The 22410-nt window shown below is 36.3% G+C and overlaps 1 protein-coding gene and 2 pseudogenes across 2 annotated transcripts; all 3 read left to right on the top strand.

Moving 5' to 3' along the window:
* Positions 1–2317: 2317 nt before the first annotated feature.
* On the top strand, positions 2318–3856 carry LOC148767837 (UDP-glycosyltransferase 90A1 pseudogene; annotated as a pseudogene).
* A 4911-nt stretch (positions 3857–8767) lies between these two features.
* On the top strand, positions 8768–9544 carry LOC105952149 (RING-H2 finger protein ATL14). Its single transcript, XM_012975665.2, has one exon. The coding sequence runs from the start codon at positions 9090–9092 to the stop codon at positions 9471–9473; it is 384 nt and encodes a 127-aa protein (XP_012831119.2). The 5' UTR covers positions 8768–9089; the 3' UTR covers positions 9474–9544.
* A 7125-nt stretch (positions 9545–16669) lies between these two features.
* LOC148767838 (UDP-glycosyltransferase 90A1 pseudogene) lies at positions 16670–18248 on the top strand (annotated as a pseudogene). The gene has a single exon (XR_016033614.1). The product of XR_016033614.1 is annotated as a UDP-glycosyltransferase 90A1 pseudogene (transcript).
* Positions 18249–22410: the final 4162 nt, after the last annotated feature.

Consider the following 22410-nt stretch of genomic DNA (forward strand, 5'->3'; position numbering starts at 1 on the left):
TTAGTTGTGACGGTTTTTAGCATACCTCATAGGTGATAAATTACACTCACACCTCTGAGGTATGCTAAAATAACTTTAAGATCCTTGTGGTATCGATAATTACACTCACCTCCCTGTAACATGGTTAGAAACTCATTTGGGATAATGCATTGGATACGTTATTTTGATAGAATTCTAATGGACTATTAGTTTCAGGAAGTGGCCGGTGGAAACAACAAAGAACTATTGGTGATTTAAAAAATGTTGGGGGAACCATGTCACCTTCTAACTCTATGTTGTCTCTACCACTAGCTAAAAGTAATAGTCTGTTAGAACACTATCGGAAGAACGTATCAAATGCATTATCCTATTAGAGTTTCTAACTATGTTTCAAAGTGTTAGTGTAATTATCGATACCACAGAGACCTTAAAGTTATTTTAACATACTTTAAGAGTGTGGGTGTAATTTCCCCTAAAATTTAACATAAAGACAATGAAAATTAAATATCATTATTAACAAATAAAAAGTTTATCAGAACTCGACTTTTTACCCAATCAATTACCATGTTTATTAAAATTTAGGGGTCTTAAGATATAGGTTCTTGGTGATAAAATTTATTAGAACTAGATGACAAGTTTAACTAAACTTTTGCTTCACATCCTTTATAAATTTCATTCCACAAATGTCCTCCATACACAAAACATGAAATATGCACTAAGTAATATTTAAAGTGCATTTATCATTTTTTTATTCTGTATTTAACATTTTCACTTTTGTATCTAACATTTTATTATTTTATTTTACGTAGAAACACGTTACTCTATTATTTTTTTAATTTTTTTTTTTATTTTCGTATTTTTCACTATTATAGAAATCTATTTTTTCCCCTTATTTCTACATAATATTGAAAATTATGAATTTAAAAAAAAATTCGGTCATAGACATTTATAGACACCCATAGGAAATCGTAGTAATCCGTAGACATCTCTGATCCCATATTCTAGAAACCCTAACTATTTTCTAGCCGCTAGACACCCATAGTAACTCATAGACAAATGTAGAGATCAAATCGATTTTTTTTAGATTTTCCCAACCAAACCCTAGCTTGTGACGCCAAGGCCACCCACCTCATCCACGCCATCATTGCCTCCCCCACCCACGCGGCCATCGTCTACCCCACCATCACTGCACCACCAGCATCATCCTCGAACCCCGAGCGCCGCCGCTGGCTAGAGTCATCCTCCGTGGCCCAACGCCGCACCACCACAACACCTCATTCCATCGTCGTCGCTTCCTTACCTTCATAAATGTCTTCCCTATGCCGCCCCCTCCACTGTCTTGGTCGTCGCCATAGCCACCACCTTCCTCAATCATGGGGAGAGGGAGGGAGGGAGAGAGAGAGAGAGAGAGAGAGAGAGAGAGAGAGAGAGAGAGAGAGAGAGAGAGAGAGAGAGAGAGAGAGAGAGAGAGAGAGAGAGAGAGAGAGAGAGAGAGAGAGAGAGAGAGAGAGAGAGAGAGAGAGAGATATATCTGATGGAGAAACGTAAATATGTAGTTATAAGATTTAGAGTATAAGGGCAAGATAGAGATTAAATTTTTTTTAGGGATGTGAGTCATATATTATTTCAAACTAAGGATTTAATTTAAAAAATCAATTTAGACTTGTCATTTAGTTCAAATTATATTTTGTTTGAGGAAGTCATAGCATATTACCCCTAAAATTTATCTTATTTGTTGTTTGTTATTTTGTTTAATATTTACCTAGTCCATAGAATTTTACCATGAATATTTGAAACTTATAATTTCTTCTGTATTTAAAAAAGATAAATATTAAAAAGAAGAAGAAAAAAAATTATGTAAAATAAAAAAATGGTAATTCAATCATTTTTCTCTAGTAATTGCGTTGATGTTAAAAAAAAGCAAACATCAAACACTATTGAATAATGGAAAGCTAAGAAATTCAGAATTTGATAAATCGTACTCCCTCCGTTTCTAAATAGGTGTCGTTTTTCACCTTGGCACAAATCTTAAGAATCTCAATAAATATGTCTTGATTTTAGGAAAAAAAAATAGATATTGATGGACCAAAATACCATTTTTTATTAATTAATGCAGGAAGAGTGCTATAGAGTTAATAAAGGTAAAATTGAAAAATAAGCAATTAATGCAGCATTGGAATTGTAAAGTGACAGATAATAAGAAACAAAAAAAATTCTCAAAGAGACGGATATTATGGAACAGAAGGAGTATTATTTTATACGAGAAATTATCATATCAGAACTAATCATAGCAACCAAACAGACCCTACCTCATAATTATGCTATTAATTTCACCTAATATAAAATTGGGAGGATTATATTATCACTCACTCAACCGACAAACCAAACAGTGAACAACAATGGCAGCAGCTTCTCCTCTACCACGAATTCCCCACTTTGTCGTCTTCCCATTTATGGCCCAAGGCCACACCATCCCTATCATCTACCTCGCCCGCCTCCTCCGCCGCCGTCACCATCTTCACCACCGCCGCAAACTCCCCTTCCATCCGCGCCACCCTCCGCGGCGTCGACGGCGTCTCCGTCGTCGAACTCCCATTCCCGGAAAACATCGACGGCGTCCCCCCGGGGGTCGAAAACATCGACAAACTACCCTCCCTATCCAGCTTCCTCCCCTTCGTCAAATCCACAAAGCTCATGCAGAATAGCTTCGAACAAGCCCTCGAAACCCTAGACCCGCCGGTATCGTGCATTGTCTCCGACGTGTTCCTCGACTGGACCCTCCGGTCGGCCCGGCGGTTCGGCGTCCCGAGGCTGTGTTTCAACGTGACCGGGCAGTTTAGTTTCACCATGTATCAAATACTTCTCCGGGAAAGGCCGCACGCCGCCGTGGATTCTCTCGACGAGCCCTTTTCGGTGCCGGGGTTTCCGCATCTCACGTTGACGAGGAACGACTCCGAGCCGCCGTTCAACGATATCGAGCCCTCCACCGGGCCGTTCATGGCGATGGCTTTCGAGCATATGGAATCCGTGAGAATGAGCCAAGGGGTTCTTGTCAATAGTTTCTACGACATGGAAAAGCGCTACGTTGATCACTGGAACGAGAAGATCGGGCCGAAAGCTTACTGCCTCGGCCCGCTCTGTTTGGCGGCGCCGCCGCCGCCGCCGGAGAAGCCGGATTATATCCGGTTCCTTGACGAGAAGTTGGAACTAGGGGAGCCGGTTTTGTATGTGGCGTTTGGAAGCCAGGGGGATTTGGCGAAGGAGCAGTTTGAAGAAATTGCTAAGGGTTTGGAGCAATCGGAGGTGAGTTTCTTGTGGGTTTTACGGACGGCGGCGGCGGCGGCGGCGGCGGAGAACGGCGGGTTGGATTTAGAAGAATTTGATTCTGCTGAGTTTGAAGAGAGGGTTAGAGGAAGGGGAGTTGTGGTGAAGGAGTGGGTTGACCAGGTGCGGGTGCTCTGGGGGGGTTTCTGAGCCACGCCGGATGGAACTCGTTCATGGAGAGCATCTGCGGCGGCGTGCCGGTTATTGCGATGCCGTTCATGGCGGATCAGCATCTGAACGCGAGGTTTGTGGTGGAGGAGGCGGGGGCCGGGCTGAGGGTGTGGCCGCGGGGTGGGTCTGTCAGGGGGTTGATGATGGCGGAGGAGGTGGAGAGGAAGGTGAGGGAGCTGATGATGGGAGGTGAGGAAGGGGCGGAGGTGCGGCGGAAGGTGGCGGAGTATAGAGATGCCGCGTGGCGTGCGATGGAAGAAGGCGGTTCTTCTATGCTGACGTTGGATTTGCTGATTCATGAAATGGGAACAATTGAAATAGCAAAAACATAATAATTTGTAATATTATTTGTTAAATTAAATAAATTTATGATAATTCAATTGTATTATTTCCGAATTCAACAATAATCTCTCAAAAGTCAAAAGTCAAGATCTATCGTGATAAAAATTATTTGCCAAACACCAAACAAAATCGAATTATTTAATTAAGGGCGTATTAGAATCACCCACGTGAGATTAGATCAAATTACAAAAATACCCTCTTGTTTGGATAATTATACCTATCTATTATCTTAAATATTTTTACATAAAATTTATGTAATTCAGTTATTTACCGAACCAAATCGTATATTCAGTTCGGTAAACGGTTTATTTTTACCGATTTAACATCCCTAAATTTTCTCTGGAGGGATATTTTCGTAAGATAATACGTAGTCGAGGGGGGTGACAGTATAGTTACCCAAACAGGAGGAAAGTTTTTGTAATTTGACCATAACTCAGGAGTAACCATAATTTACCCTTTAAGAATTGAATACAAAATAAATTACAAGGATTCTTATGTCCCACATTACATAAGTTATAAAATTATCGATGGTCCCGCAATGGATGGTCTCATGGTTGGAGTAAGTGAGTTTGTGTCAATTGATCCACGGTTTAAATACCTTTGCCAACGTTTGCTAGGTCGGGTTTGTCACAAATAGTTAGCTTAGTGTGGTTTACGTCTCTCGTATGGTTTGCAAGCTATTATACGAGACCGTAGATTTGCGCAATACATCTATATAATTAGTTGTGGATTACTTCATTACAAAATAAAAAATAAAAATTATCAAGGTGTTAATGTAACCACGTCTACATGAAGACAAAGTGATTAATTAATTTAGTTAGTGGTCACAATTAATCCCTATATTTTGAGATGATTACCACTTGGATTATTAGATTAGATTTTGAATTAAGTATATCTCCAATGTCAATGTTATGACATAATGGTCATTTAATTTTTTTCATTATTAATTTTCTGAGTCTTTGCTTATTTATTTATTTTTTCCCTTTTTGAAGCAATACCAAGAAATAAATAGGAAATAAATAGGAAAGGTAATGACTTTCGCAATTTGCAATTTATAATGTTATTTATTGAGGCATACTTATACTTTGCACCTTCGAAGCAGTTGCATTTTGGCCCTTGACACCGTTGAGAAAAATAATAATAATACTTTGCACTCTTGAATTACAAGAAATTATTCGCACCTTGAATTAAGTATTTAAACTTTAATGAGAGAAGTTTCATTTTGTATTGATTTTTTTTATTTTCATGCTGCAAAATAAAAAAATAAAATTATTATTTTCTTCCATCACAGTATAATTTCGAGCTTACGAAATGCGGAAAAAAAAAATCACAACGAATTATTGAAAAACCTATATTTTCTTACAAAAAACATCTCACTAAACTATTCAATTGATGTATTTTTTTTAATTAGTGAAAATATTTGGTAGAAATCTTTGAAAAAAAAATATGTAATTTTCAAATAACTTGATACTTATATAGCTGAGGAATTTCAAATATTAATTTATACTAATATAAAAATAATTTATTAGATTTATTTTTGTGGGTATGACTTCAATTTGGAAATAAATTTAATAATTCTAATATATATATATATATATATATATATTTTTTTTTTTTATTTTTTTTTTTTTTTGGTAATGAAGGAACCCGCAGCCAACCATATAGGTGCACTGGGTAAACCTACACTCTCGTATAATAGCTTGCAAACCATACGAGAGATGTAAACCACACTAGGCTAACCATGTGTGACAAACTCAACCTAGCGACCGTTGGCAAGGGGATTCGAACTTGGGTCAATTGACCCAAGCTCTCTTGCTCCAACCACTAGGCCACCCTTGCGGGTATAATTCTAATATATCGTCTACATATACATGTATCATGTATGTTCCTAATTTATTTTCTTAACTTAGGATCTTAAACTAATGTCATTTATAATATTACTTTTGTATCTCTGTCTGTGATCCAAGTTCTCTAGCTACTTATCATTCATCAATTTATGAATCATTACTTGTTCAATCATGTGACTTTGACATAAGATAGTATCAACTTTAATTATACTATCCCAACAATAATGTTATTATTATTATTATTGATTAAATTTTATTTCGTGAAGATATTAATTATTTGTGTCAGATTCGATTTTTTGTTACGGTTGCGTGATGTGTTGCAATAGTTCGTGAGACAGTTTGTAAAAACAGAAATAAACGAGACACAAATTTAATGTGGTTCGGATACAATTGTACCTCACGTCCACGAGGATCTGCAAAATGCATATTCACTATTTTAGTTTTACAAGCACAATGTTAGAACTTAAACAATAAACTAAAGACTCCTCTTTATCTTGACCCCGTTCTTGTGCAATACTCAAAACTAGTGACTCCGATTGTGCCAGTCTCCTGTCCCTTCGGTTGAACTCCCTTCAATGTTGAATCCCTCAGTCGGCGGATCGATCTCCTCCCGAGATCTGTTTAAGCCCCTTTCCCGAAGAATCGATCTTCTTTTTGTATAGAAGAAGCAAACTTGTGATAATCCTTTAATCTTGGTGTCTTCACCACAAAGCCTTAAAACCGATATATTTTCTATGAAAATCACGTATAACAATGGAGCAATAAAAACGAGAGGAAAAAAATATTTTCTCTGACCTCCTCTCGATAAAAAGTCACAGCACTAACGTATCTTTGCTCTTCTTTTATAAGTCTGATAAAGAATCCTACAAGAGTCCAACATCAAATACGTATCAGGCTTATTAGGAATAAATCTTATCAAAAGATATTAACTTCTATTCAAACACTAATTCCCAAAAAATATAAAATACCAATTAATGACAAATAATAAGAAAATATAAAAATGAATTATCCCTTCTCTTGATTCTCACACGTTTGTGTGAAATATATGGAAATAAGGAATTCTTCTTTCACAAGACTTCTACACAAGTCATTAAGTTAAGAATAACAATTTTTAATTAATAAGATAGTTTCCTATATAAAAGAAACAATTAATAACAAATTAAAGAATTAAAGTAAACAAGGAGACTTTCCTTTTTGTGTTTCACGGTACATAAGGACTTGTTGCACAAGTCATTACATCCCTTGTTTATTAGAATTCAATTAGATTCTAACAATCTCCCCATTTGTCATCGATTGATTCTAATTATTTTCTCCCTCTTAGTAAAATGCCTGAAAATAAAACAATAGAGGATTGAAGAAAACCAATAAAGCTAAGATCATCATCAGCATCAAAGGAACAACTCATCATCATAATCTCTTTCGGCAGCAAGAGTGGCATAAATTGCTGTTAAAGTTTGAGCCCAATGAAATGATCTGTGAGGGATATGGGTCATGTACTTAAATAAATTGCAGCCCAATTCCTGAAATCGGGCCCAAATCAACATAAGCCCACTGATCCAGTCAAACCTACATCTGGACCGTTTATTATGGGGTTTCAATCTCAGCCCTTCATTTGCCCCACTCTTTAACTCTCCTCTCAAACCCTAGCAGCATTTCTCTTCTGCGCCAATTCTCTCTCTTCTCCTTGTCCCCTTCTCTCTCTACAGTATATCGTCACTCATTGTCGTTTTCCGGTGACACCGTCGCAGGTCTAGCCGGACAATGAGTGTCCTTGCCGTCGCAGCTCATTTAATGCTGAAGACCGTTGAATCTTCGTGTATAAATACTGTGGTGAGAGAGAGAGACAAGTGTGATTCACCTTTTATTCAAACCGAGACTTTTCTGGCCTTAATCCTCTTCTGTGAGGGTTTTGGTAGTCTGACTGAAGAAATCTGGGTTTGTGCTGAGTGGAGAGGGTGAGTTATTCACTGAGTTGATTGTGCATGTGTTGGTGAGTCAACTCAGAGTGAGTTCGGGGGTCAGATCTAGGGTTTTGGATCAGAGGCTGTTGCTTGGTGCTTGTTTTTCGTTTTGGTGTTACCACCTGACATTGGATTGACTGTATGAACACTGGAAAAGGGAACCGAGCCGTTCTAATTCATTCTACAGTTTTATTTCTCTTCCCTTATTTCTTTGGTTCTACGGATCTATGGCTGAATTTGGAAGAACCTGTACCTCACAACTGCTGCGACAGTAAGTGCCACAGTTAGAGCAACTGTTCCAATGGCTTCGGCAGGTGGTTCACAACGGAGTCAGCTCCCCCTGTATGTGTTTCTTCTCCTGTACGTGGTACTTGGGCAACTCCTCTTGTAAATGACTTCATTATTTCCCTTTGCGTACTTGGCTTGGTAGACTTGGAGGGCGGTGGAGGGTGACGTGGTAAATCATTCACGTGATAAAAGACTCAGCAAATAACGTCAGCATTAGCTACTCCTTTTATATTCTTGTGAAGACCTCATACTAATACAAATCTCCATAGAATTCCACTTGGTGTTGTGGAGTTAGAATCCCACCGAGATTCTTCTAACAATTATTATATATATACATGGTAAATTATGGCAACACCTGAGATAAGGTCAATTACAAAACAAACCCCTCATGTTTGGGTAATTACAACCACCTTTCAACTATAAATCTTCTTACACGTCCACCCTTGCGCGTGTCAAATTTAGTGTAATTTTCTGATTATGTGGAATATTCTCTAATTTGTACCCGTTTTACCACATTCAAGCTCCACATTTTGAAACAAGATGATCATAAGATGTGTCTCTTGAAATGTAAATATTAGATTGTAATGCATCATAAACTACATTATTTGTGCACAAAACGGATACAAACTAGTGAACATTCCACGGAATGTAGAAAATTTTGTTGAATTTGATACCATAATGGTGGACGTGTAAAAAAATTCATAATTGACGGTTGATTGTAATTACCCAAACATGAATGGTTTTTTTTTTTAATTTGGTCTTCCATCGGTGGGGTGGCCGTGTATATAGTATATCACAAGAAAACAATTTCTTAGGCCACTTGTATCAAAATACCATTTTCAATTTCATGTTTGCCCACCAAACTCTTTTTCCCTTTTTTTTTTTTTTCAATAATTCCTACTTCAAGAAATTGTTTCAATTCTACTCTATCAAATGAAAAAAAATGTCAAATGAACTCACCAAACATGTCTTTTCCTTATCAATGAAATTAAATATCATCTATTTGATAGTGTAATTTTTGAGAAAGTGTGTTCTTTCTATTGCAAGTAAGAAAAAATTAGGTGCTATAAGGAAGTGTTTGGCAATCAGGTATGGGATTAATTATTCTTGATCTTCAAAAGCTACGATTATTCGATGTTTTCTAGCTCGTAAAAAAAAACGAAGGGCATAATTAATTATGGTAGTGGAAATAATAATATCTGTGATTCTACTATTAGTTGGAATAGCCGTTCTGGTTACAATTCATGTTTGTGTTGTGGGAAGAGCTTTCGGGGGAAGAGATTCCGTCAACGGTGGGAATCCGATTCCGAGTCCGATCGTGCGGATTCCGAGCATGGATGCGGAGAGTATAAAGGAATTGCCGTGTTTTAATTATGAAAGAGAAAGAGAAGTCGGGATTGTGGATTGTGCGGTTTGCCTCGAGAGTTTCGGCGCAGGTGAAAAATGCAGGATTTTGCCCAAGTGTAATCACATTTTTCATGCTGAGTGTATAGATTTGTGGCTTGTTAAAACTGGTGCTTGTCCAATTTGTAGAACTGGTGCAATTGCAACTACTTGTTAGAACAACATAGTAATATTTTATATACTATATTTAGTGATTCTTGATTCTTGATTCTTTAGTAATATTTTATATACTATGTATAGTGATTCTTGATTCTTGATTTTTGGTTCTCTCTCCCAAATTGAAATTATTTATTTTGGTTATGCACAGGCAGAGTTTTTGGAGTCTTGGTAAGAATTATTGAACCAGGTGATCAATTTTGAATTTTATATTTTGAGGCAAATTACGGCCACTCCCTTGAGTTATGGTCAAATTATAAAAACCCCCTTCTGTTTGGGTAATTACGGCCACCCTCAAATATGTATTATCTAACGAAAAGAATCCTCTAGAGGTAAATTTAGGGATGTTAAATCAGTAAAACCGATTCGAAATTTCGTTATGCCGACGTTTCATTCCATTTACCGACTAAATATACGATTTGGTTTGGTAAATAAATTACATAAAATTTATGTAAAAATATTTAAAAGGAGGGGGCTGGCTGTAATTATCCAAACAAGATGGTTTTTTTCGTAAGTTGGTCATACCTCAGGGTGACCGTAATTTGCCCATATATATATATATAAAATAAAAGATGAAAAATAGAAAATAAAAATCAGAAATGAAAAGTAATATTAACTTCAAATATCGATCCAAATATTGTTTGATATGTTAAGTATTCTGGTCAAATTGTTCAAGATATACTCAATTAAATACTTTTCCAGTCAATCCTTTTTTAACAGTAAAACTAAATTTGAATAAAGCTTATGTCACATTCGGAACAATAACTAATTCATCTCCACTGGAATTATTTACATCAATAATTATAATTAGGTTAAGTGATGTTAGGGTGATTTTTAATCTTTTATCTGCACACAGTCGCACACATATCTATGTGTATGTGTGTTTAGTGGGTGGATTGTCACTCCATTAATTGACAAAATCATTCGGTGTACATAACTCAGTGTAGCATCTAAACCCTCGTAACAATTGATTTTGAAATTTTATTATCCTGCTATCAAATAGCGGGGAAATCTTATGATATATCGGATTATTTACTCCGTGTAGTCATCTAATCTCATCTACTGTTTCCAATCATCCGACGCAAATAACCCGGTATATAACTTTTCATCTATGTATCTCTTTAACAATGTATATAACTTTTTTCATATTATGTGTCGCTTTCAAATTTGAAGGTAAAATTCCTTTTTGTCTACCAATTTTAGAATTATTAGTAGGTATTAATATGTCTCTAGACAAGTTCACTTTATAAGTTTCTTAATATTCTTTAAAAGATAATTTTTTTTTTCCGGTTTATGATTAAAATCATTGGTTATGTTTGTTAAGCTTTCCAAATTCTTTTCACACTTTCCCCAAAATAAAAATTATCTTTCTACACTATTTTCAAAAACTTTCCCCAAAATAAATTCAAATATTTCTCTCTCTAACAAACATGATTTGACCGCTACAGTGAAAATTGTCTTCACTAAAATACAAAATCAAATCACTTTATCTTTTAAATTCTTCTTCCAAAATACCTTTTCCCAACACCTTTCAGACATGATTTGACTTGCTACAGTACAAATTGTCTCCTCCCAAAACACAAACAAACTTTATTTAATTTTCAAATTCTTCTCCCAAAACATCTTTCCCCAAAATAAAATGGAAATGGAAGCCCAAAAGCTTACCAAAAAAAATTCATTAGAAGGCAAGATAAGTCAATGTAAGGCAAGATAAACCATGATTATATAATTTTGGCGGGTCGACCCGGTAATTTATTGAGGATACCAAGCATCAAACTAAGTCTTATTATTTAATTAATCATGCCTTATCTTGACAACAAAACGGGGCCTTAATATATAAATAATAAGACTATTTTTTTCACGACGGACTTCCATAATAAAATCTACAAAATTTATCAAATTATGTAACAATTATATATTATAAATTAACAACTATTAAATTAAAAAAAAAATTCGAAAAATGATTTCAGCAAAAATACTTTTAATGGTATTTAAATTTAAGTGTGAATGGCAAAAATGATCATCATATGGGACTTAAATGCACATTGGTCAAAAAAAAAACATTCTCTCAATTAAACGCATCCCCATGTCTTTAGTCTAAAATACCCTTCATAATATAATTCTTACCAATTCCATCCATTACGCTCTAACTTTCTTAATATTACACATTGACCCCGGATTTAATCAAATATATCACATTAACCCACAAAATATTTTTTTTTTCAGAAAATAAATTTTTTTGGGTAAATTACAAAAACCCCCTGAGGTATGATCAAATTACAAAAATTCCCCTCTTGTTTGGATAATTACATCTACCCCCTCAACTATGATTTTTTCTTAGACCTCCACCTTTATGGTGCCAAATTCAACATAGTCATCTAGATTCCGTGAAATGTGCTATAGTTTGTACTCGTTTTGTGTAAAAAATACAGTTTCCGATGCATCACAAACTGATATATACAAGCTAAAAATCACATATTATGATCATCTTGCTTCATAATGTAGAGTTTGAATGAGATAAAACGGGTACAAAAGTGATAATATTCCATATAATCTCGAAGATTCCACTAAATTTGAGGAGTTGAGGGGGTGGTTGTAATTATCCAAACAAGAGGGGTGTTTTTGTAATTTGACCATACCTCAGGGGGGTGTTGGTAATTTACCCTTTTTTTTTATATCACATCCCCATGAAAAAAAAAATTCCGACAAGATTCCGGCGTTGATTTTTTTTTTTTTTTTTATCACATCCCCATGAATTTTTTTCCGGCAAGATTCCGGCGTTGGATTTTTTTTTTTTTTTTTTTGAAAACTTTTTTTTTTCCTGAATTTTTTTCCGGCCGGTCAACCACATTCTGGCGTTGACTTTTGTTTTTCTTAGAAAAAGATATTTTAATTAATATTATTGTCTTGGCTACTAAATTACTGTCTCAGACAGTAATATTATGAATATTATTTTCCCGAACAGTAATATTATTGTCTAAGACAGTTAAATTACTGTTGGAGACAGTAATTAAGCAGCCAGGGCAGTAATATTAATTAAAATAAATTTTTTTAAGAAAAAAATTTCAAAAAAAAAAATCAATTAACAGTTAAATTACTGTCTCCGACAGCTCATAACTGCTGGAGACAGTAACTTAGCAACGAATACAGTAATATTAATTAAAAATATTTTTTTAAGAATAAAAAAGTCAATTAACAGTTAAATTAATGTCTCCGACAGTTAAATAACTGCTGGAGACAGTAATTTCACAGCCAAGACAGTAATATTAATTAAAAAAAATTTAAGAAAAAAAAAATTTATTTAAAAAAAAAAGTCAACGTCGGAGACTCGGCAGTCAACGACAGTTGACCTACCGAAAAAAAAAAAAAAAAAGTTCAACGCCGGAGACCGGCGGCGACTGGCGGTCTACGGTGGTGGCGGGTCAAAATTGAAATTAGGGTTAAAATTGGTTAATTGATGAAATTGAGCTAAATTGTGGTGTAAATCATGAAATTGGAGTTGAATTGGGTTTCAATGAATTGGTGGACATTTTGGTATATATAAAAGGATTTTCCTTATTTGCAAATAAGAGGGTGTTTGGCTAAGCTTATAAGATGTTAAAAGGAGTTTATAAGATATTTTAGAGCTTATAAGCTCTTCCAAAGTGTTTGGTAATTTTTTTAAAAAAATCTTAATTTGTTAAAAAATAAGCTGTTGGAGAGCAAATCAGATCTTTTTAAAAAAACACCTCTACCCCACCTTTTTATTTAAGATCTTATTATGAGTAAAAATAAGAAATAAGCTAGGGTAAATAGCACATAACCCCCTTGTGGTTTGACCTTTTGGCACATAATCCCCTTGTGGTATTAATATAAGCATATAACCACCCTGTGGTTGTCCATAGGTAGCTGCCGTTAAGTTTTCTGTGAAAAGTAACAGCGCGTGCAATTCAACCGCTCCAAAAACGTGTGGTGATATTTTCCTATGTGTGAACTTTTTAAAAATGCCAAAGTGCCCTTTTTCTATTTTCTATCAATTTTTTTTTTTTGATAACTGTATTTTCTATTAATTAAAGGGTAAAAAGCATTTTACCCCCTGGACTTTGGGGTGTTTTGCACGGCGCCCCCCCAGCTTACAAAATTTGCATGTTTTTACCTGAACTCGTTAATTCGTTGCACGATGCCCCCTAAACTCAATTTTCCGGCAATTTGGACCGGAATGTTAAAACATGTGCTTTGAACGTGAGATTTTGAGGGGTAAATTCGTCCATTCACTTGCATCTTTAATATAAAATACAAATAGATATTAAAAAAAATAAAAAGAAAAAAGAAAAAAAAGGATGACAGCTTCTTTTTCCTATGGCAAATGGATAACAGCTTCTTTTTCTTTTTTTTCTTTTTTCTTTTTCTTTTTTTTTTAATATCTATTTGTATTTTATATTAAAGATGCAAGTGAAGGGACGAATTTACCCCTCAAAATCTCACGTACAAAGCACATGTTTTAACATTCCGGTCCAAATTGCCGGAAAATTGAGTTTAGGGGGCACCGTGCAATGAATTAACAAGTTCAGGTAAAAACGTGCAAATTTTGTAAGCTGGGGGGGCGCCGTGCAAAACACCCCAAAGTCCAGGGGGTAAAATGCTTTTTACCCTTAATTAAAAGCATAACAAATTTCCTCATACATTCTTCTCAACAGCCCTCTTTCAATTTCTTCTCAAGTCTGTTCCCCACCCATTTCACAAAAAAACAGAGGGCTTTGTGAAAGAAAGATGAACACCCACCCCAAATTGTTCTATAAATATTTTAGTTTGGTCTGATTTGGTTTATCTCTTCTCATCTCATCTCAGTTCTCTGTAGACATCGCAATTATTTCCCTCAATTTCTATGGCTTCTTCCAGCAATAGCAGAGATGGTGCATCCCTTTTTCCATGAAAGCTAATTCAACACCAGGGAAGATGATAGAGGGTGGATACTATAGGAAGAATAGAATAGGAGAAAGAGAGAAATAATAATACGTAGAATAGAAACCCCCATTGTGTTATGGGTTGATTACATGTAATATATATAGAGAAATATTGCAAGGTAATAGAGTTTGACTAGGTAACTAAATCCTAACTAATCTAGGTAACCGAATCATACTAGAATCCTAATATTACAAGAGTTCTATAATATAATATTCTCAATATTCTCTAACACGCCCCCGCAGTCGAAACGTGACGAACGTGAAGACTGGACATTCACTTGCTAGCACGCTCCCGCAGTCGGAACGAATAAACTTCAAAACGAATAAACTTCAAACGTGAAGACTGGAAACTTCAAACGTGAAGACTGGAGAGAAACCGCGAAACACATCGCTAGAGAATTCCTCTGTTGAAATATCTGCCAAATTTTAAAAATAATAATAAAAATAATAACGGGAGAGAGAAAATAAATTGCTCTTCAAAAGAGTTTTTTTTTTTTTTCTCGAGAGAGAGAAGATATGAGAGGGAGAAGATCGACTAAGAAGAAGAAGATGTCGGAAGAAAAAAAAGAAAGTTACCACCACCGGGGGAGGGAAGAAATTGTGGTGGTGGTCGCCGGCCATGGAGAAGAAGAGAGGCGGCGGCTAGGTTTTAGGCCATGGAGAAGAAGAAGAAGAAGAAGAAGAAGAAGAAGAAGAAGAAGAAGAAGAAGAAGATAGAGAAGATACACCACTGAGAGAGAGAGAGAGAGAGAGAGAGAGAGAGAGAGAGAGAGAGAGAGAGAGAGAGAGAGAGAAAATTCGGTTTGGTGGTCGCCGGCCATTGAGAAGAAGAGAAGCGGCGGCTAGGTTTTAGGCCATGGAGAAGAAGAAGAAGAAGAAGATAGAAAAAGATAGAGAAGCACCACCGGGGAGGGAGAAAATTCGGGTGGTGTTCATAGAAATAAAGAAGAAGAAAGATATTAAGAGTACCACCACCGGGAGGGAGAAAATTGGGTGGTCGCCGCCATGGAGAAGAAAGGCGGCTAGGTTAAAAAACCTGGTGCTCTGATACCATATAGGAAGAATAGAATTGAAACCCCCATTATGTTATGGGTTGATTACATGTAATATATATAGAGAAATATTGCAAGGTAATAGAGTTTGACTAGGTAACTAAATCCTAACTAATCTAGGTAACCGAATCATACTAGAATCCTAATATTACAAGAGTTCTATAATATAATATTCTCAATATTCTCTAACAGATACGATAATGACTTCTACGAATACAAGGGTGAAGTCAAACCAGAAATACTGAAATTGGTGATGTTTGGTGGCATAACGCAAAATTGATAAAATGAAGAGAGCGTTTTTGTGATTTTCGATTCGATGCAGAGGATTCTCGAAAGAAAAAAAAATCTAAACCCAAAAATCGATTAAATGGTTTTCTTGATATGAAAGATAATTTTTTTATGAACATAGAATATCAATCAAAGAAAAATCTGATTTTTTTTAGCAGAAAAAAAAAAGTGTTTAGATTGAATAATTACATTGGAATCTTGACTTTTTGTTTCCTGGTAGAGTGAGGATTAAAGAAAACGTAAATTAACTCCGAAGTCCCAGCAATAACACCTAATTGCAAAAGGTAAATACATGAACTTTAGAGGGGTATATTTGACATTTACATTATTCTGTTAGTTTAGCTAACGTTAGCTACCCCTTGATAACCACAAGGTGGTTATGTGCTTATATTGATACCACAAGGGGGTTATGTGCCAAATGGTCAAACCACAAGGGGGTTATGTGCTATTTACCCAATAAGCTAATTATTCAAACGCTCTAAAAACTAATCATAAAAATAAGACGTAAGCTTATCAGCTTTTAAAACATCTTTATGGGTCCTTGTCCTATCTATTTGCCATTTGCCATAAATTTAAATGGTGTAAGTATTCATGAATTTAAAAGTCAATACTTGTAGTGGGCTACCTTTTCTTTTTTTGTCTTTTTCTTTATAAGTTTTTAGTGGGCTACCCTATCACTATTTAGTAACCACCAGTCGTGGGCATTAACTCTACTTCAATTGACCAAACATGCATGCTCTTAATTGTACACAAAAATTCACCATGAATGAATTCCAATGGTAAATCTAATTCAATACATGTGAATACGATGTATAAATTATATGTAGATCTACAGTTTATATTCATCTACAGTTCATATTCATCCGATATAAATAATCTAGTGTGGCATTCCAGATCTAACTTAGACGTCCTTAATTGATAAAAGGCCAAAATGAAGTTGTACACCTATAAAATAAGGTACCATTAAATTCACTCAAACCACAATTGAGAAAAAAAAAACACACACACACGCAAACACACACAACATGGGTTCTCATCCACAACCACACTTTGCCATTTTCCCATTCATGTCACAAGGCCACATCATCCCACTCCTCCACCTCTCCCGCCTCCTCCGGCGGCGGCAATCAGCCGCCGCCGTCACAATCTTCACCACCTCGGGAAACTCCCCTCCGATCCGCGCCGCCCTCCATGACACCGACATCTCCATACTCGAACTCCCTTTCCCACAAAACATACAAGGCGTCCCGCAAGGCGTCGAAAACACGCACGATTTGCCGTCGATGTCGTTTTTCGTGCCGTTCGTCGAATCCGCTAGACTCATGCGGGAAAGCTTCGAGCAAGCCCTAGAAACCCTAAAACCGCCCGTTTCTTGCGTGATTTCCGACTTATTCCTCGGTTGGACTCTTCGATCGGCCGAGAGATTTAATGTTCCTCGGCTCGTTTTTTTCGGGATGGGGCAATTTTCTTTCACCATGTACCAAATCTTTGGCAGAGAAAGGCCACATGCAGGAACAAATTCTCTCGACGAGCCCTTTTCGATGCCCGGTTTCCCTCATTTGAAATTAACGAGAAACGATTTCTCTCCGCCGTTTAACGAAATCGAGCCATCGGGACCGTACGTCGATTTCATGGCAGAGCAGGTAAAATCCATGGTTATGAGTCAAGGGTTGATTGTGAACACGTTTTACGAACTCGAAAAGTGTTACATCGATTTTTGGAACGATAAATTTTGTCCGAAAGCTTACTGCGTCGGCCCGCTTTGCATGGCGACGGCGGCGGCGGCGCCGCCGCCGCCGGAGAAGCCGGATTATATAGGGTTTCTGGATGAGAAGTTGGGGTTGGGAGTGGATGTGTTGTACGTGGCGTTTGGCACTCAGGCGGAGTTGTCGGAGGAGCAGTTACTGGAAATTTCCAAGGGTTTGGAAAAATCTGAGGTGAGTTTTGTTTGGGCTTTGAAAGCAAAGGGTTTGGAATTTGTTCCGGGTTTTGCGGAGAGGGTTAAGGGTAGGGGTGTAGTGGTGGAGGGGTGGGTGGATCAGCTTGGGATACTCCGGCACGGCGGCGTGAAGGGGTTTCTGAGCCACTGCGGCTGGAACTCGGTGATTGAGAGCATCTCCGCCGGAGTGCCGCTACTGGCGCTGCCGTGCATGGCGGAGCAGCACATGAACGCGAGGTTTGTGGCGGAGGAAGCTGGGGTAGGGCTGAGGATGAGGCCGGCTGGGGGGTCGTCGGTGCTGGGGTTGGTGGAGGCGGAGGAGGTGGAGGGGAGGGTGAGGGAGCTGATGATGGGGGGTGAGGAGGGGGCGGCGGTGCGGCGGAAGGCGGCGGAGCTTGGAGGTGCTGCGGCTGACGCAATGAAAGAAGGCGGTTCGTCGATGCTGACGTTGGATTTGCTAATTGAAGAAATGGGTGGCATCTAGTAAAGGCTTTTTCGTCGGTGAATAATGACGTCATTATTACGAAGTGACAAGAGTTTGTCTCTTTTCATGCTAAATAATTAAAAAAAATAAAAATAAAATAAAAATTAAATAGAAATAAAATTCCATGCATCAATTATTCGATTGGACCCCTAATCAATAGAGACCAACCATTTTCTGAACACTATGTTGTATCATGCCTAGGGATGGCAATGGGGTGGGTATGGGGCGGGTTTTGCAATCCCCATCCCCGCCCCGCAATGAAAATCTCCATCCCCGTTAAAAATCCTCACGGATATTAAAAGAATCCCCATACCCGTCCCATAAAATCCTCACGGGTATCGGGGCGGGTAAAAATCCCCGTCTATTTTTTTTTTCTTTTTTTTTAATAATTTACTTATAATTTAAATGTTTATTTCAACAAATAAATCAATATTTAATTATAATACTAATATGTAATTATATAATGGAAACCTAAAAATCCTCATTTTTAACTAATATTTAATATATTACTACTATTTAATTAGTTATATTTAATATTATAATTAAAAAATATATATTATATATATAAATAATGCGGGTCGGGTATGGGGACGGGTACGGGGCGGGTCTACGGGGCGGGTATAGGCAAACCCATCCCCGTACCCGTACCCGGTCAAAAAAAAAATTCAATCCCCATACCCGCCCCATTTTTTTTCGGGGCGGGTAATACCCGAAAATTTCGGGGCGGGGCGGGGCGAGGATCCGTCGGGGCGGGTCAAATTGCCATCCCTAATCATGCCTCAATTCTGAAAATGCATCACAATATTAATAATGTTGGTAGGGAAAATATGATTTTTGTGACATGCTTTATAACGTGCCATATTTAATAGCAATAATTGTGTCGATTACCTTGTCCGCCTTTGACCTTGTTTTCAGTTAAATTAGATGCTTACACCTAATTATTTATATTGGATAAATTTAAATCGTAGATCTATAAATAATCATATATATATATATATATATATATAGGTGGTATTTGCAAAAGCTTATAGAATTAGATTATGAGTTTTTTTCTGCGTATAATCTATTTTTACGTGTTTGCAAAACAAGCTTTTGCTTTTGTTTTTTTTAAAATAAGCTGCTTTAAGCTATAATTTTAAAAGCAGTCATGTACCCGCCTTTTCTATTTTAGTTGATTTTCTAACTAATTTGCAAAGACCCACAACTTTTAGAAATAAGCACTTAATTCGAACTTAAATCAAAATTACTAACTTCTGCTTTTACATAAGCTTTTTGCAAACACCACCTTAGTGGGTAGTTATTTAATCAAATTTACGGTTCAAATCCACCCGGTATAAATAATCAGGTGTACCATCTAATTTCCCATTGTCTATGGTGGTGTTGGTAAATGTTTCTAGAAATAGACTATGATCGTTTTTTGGACATATGTTTTTAGATGTTTTGTAAAACAAGTTTTTGTTTATGTTTCTCTTGAAATTATAATTTTAAAGCACTCAGATAACTGTTTTTTTCTAATTGAGCTTATTTCCCATTTAATTTACAAACACCTCCATCTTATAAAAATAAACATTTAATACCAACATAATATAAAATTGGGACTATTAGCCATAACCCCCTCTAGTGTTTTTTTAATAAGGGGGGATCCGGCCATATTTTCAATATTAGTATAAAACCCACTATTTTAATGATTCCCGAAATAGCCTTCTGAAAGACACACATCACAAAATCCGGAAATTCACAAAATACGGAAATTTGAGATCCCTACAATCGTGTGTGATTGATTATATCTCCAAAAAAAAGATCCCTACAATCGTGTGTGATTAATTATATGACAAAAAAATTGCTTTCCAAATCTTTCCATAAACTGCCATCTGCAAACTATAATTTTTTTTATATAATTTCAATAAATTTAAATTTTTCGTTTTTATTATTTTATTTAAAAACTAACAATAATAGCTTTAAAAAAATATTTTTCTTTAATTTTTTATTTAAAAAATGTTTTAATTTTTTTTAAAATTTTTTTAATTTCAGTTTTTTTGTTAATCAACTATAAAAATTTTGAAACCAACTATAATATTTCCGAAATCGACTATAATTTTGATTTTCTTATTTCATTTTTCTTAATTTTAATTTTCAGTTATTTTTGGAATTAGAAAACAACTATTTCTTTTCCATTTTTTAATAAAAAACATATATTAATTGTAAAACAACTATTTGAAAAACTACAAAAACGTATCGAAAACAACTAAAAATAGCAGAATAACGAAAACAAGTAAAACAAATAGTCGAATAAGGAAATCAACTATAAAAATAGCATAATAGCGAAAACAACTATAAATATAGGAGAATAGCAAAACCAACTATATTCTGGGAATGATAATCAACATCAAAAGCATCAGAAAAAAATTAAAAAGAAGACGGCGGCGGGGTGGAAGGGACAAGATGCGGCGGCGGCTGGGTCACCAGATCCGGTGGTGAAGACGATGGGTAGAGATAAATAGGGATTTATGCGTTCTTGTTCTTGTCTTATACCACTGTATCGAAAATTATAGCAACGATTGCAACGACAACGACACCGAGAAGATGAGATTTTTTTGAGAATGTTTCGTCATGGGAGTACTGGGTAGATTGAGTGAATTTTTCACCATCACGGCGTTGAGAAGCGGCTTTTGGCAGCGTCGGTCGGAGATGGCAACAATGAGATTTCTCATCCGCTCATTACACTTATTTTGGGCAGTCTGATTAGTTCCTCGGCAGAGCGGCTCAAAGACTTCGTCAGTAAAGAGGCGGCGGCGAGCGGAGGGAAAAGAGAGAACTTGGCGGCATCAGATCTGAAGTGGAAAGGGGCGATCTCGGCGATGGGGCTGAGATGAAAGGGGAGAGAAGGCGGCGTAGAGAAAAAAGGGAGAGAAGAAGAAGAAATACCATTGAACATGATAGGGTTTGGCAATTTGAGAAATAATAAATCTGAAATAATATAAATAAATTATAATTTTGGGATAAAATAGTCTTATCGTATAAGATTTTATTAAAATATTAATTTTAAATGACAAGTGAGGGGTATGACTAATAATACAAAAGGGGCTGAATCCAGCATAATATAAGTAAAAGACTTGGGGAGTTTTCACTAATTATCCCTATAAAATTAGCAACTTCTAATTTTAAACAAGTTTTTACAAACATAATACATGGTCAAATCTATGTGATAGATATCTCTGAGTATAAATAATATCATTCAGTTCATGGTTGGAAAATATGTTTTGACTTAATTTTATTTTAGGGTCTATTAGATATAACCCCCTTAGACATTCAAATAATAGGGGTAGACCCAAACTTAAATTTGCCATTTTGATAAAAACCCAAACTTTTCTAAATTACATAAGTACCCTCAATCAAATCCAACAAATCCCGTTACTTTACCTTTTGAAATAATATCAAATCCCACCCTATTTTCCCGTTAAAACACTATCCCCACAAACTCACTACCAAAAAATCTGCAAACCTCTCAAAACCAGAAATTTATACGGATCTCGCGGACGGTGCCGGGGGAATTAGATGAGGAAAGTACTTGCTCCTCGCCGGAGTCCGATGGAGACACCGTCCGCTGTGGTGCAGCGTCGTAGCAATTTTCCGGCGCTGGATTTCGCACAACAGCCTTTTCTCGTCTTTTCGAAAGCATTCATTGGAGAACTCCCACCGATCAGGCATAACCTTCCCAAATCCCTAAAAATTCATCAGATAAGCAACTCAATCAATAACTGAAAAAAAAAAAAACCAAAATTCCTCGATACAGATCGAAGGATTCGATTAGCAAAAGCTCACGTAAGTATTCAGTTGCCGAACGAAACTGGAGAAATTGTTGTGCTTGAAATACTTGGGCAGCAAATCTCTGGCAAACTCACGTAATTTGGCCCAACGAAACCGACAATATACTAATAAACTATCCCACTGATATAATTTGACTATGGATCTCGTTAATCGACTATGGGCCGCCGTCACTGCTCTAATCTAGGGTTACTCAAATCTAGGATTACTCAAATCTAGGGTTCTGATAATTCTTCGGCCCATAGTTGATTAACGAGATGCATAGTCGAATTACATGTGTGTTAATATACTATCCCATATCATTTAATATACTATCCCACTGGTATAATTTTACTATGGATCTCGTTAATCGACTATGGGCCGAAGAATCATCAAAACCATAGAATAATAATAATAATAATAATAAT

Source organism: Erythranthe guttata, chromosome 9 (assembly GCF_056151865.1).
Source record: "Erythranthe guttata isolate IM_541 chromosome 9, IM_541, whole genome shotgun sequence".
NCBI classification, from domain to species: Eukaryota; Viridiplantae; Streptophyta; class Magnoliopsida; order Lamiales; family Phrymaceae; genus Erythranthe; species Erythranthe guttata.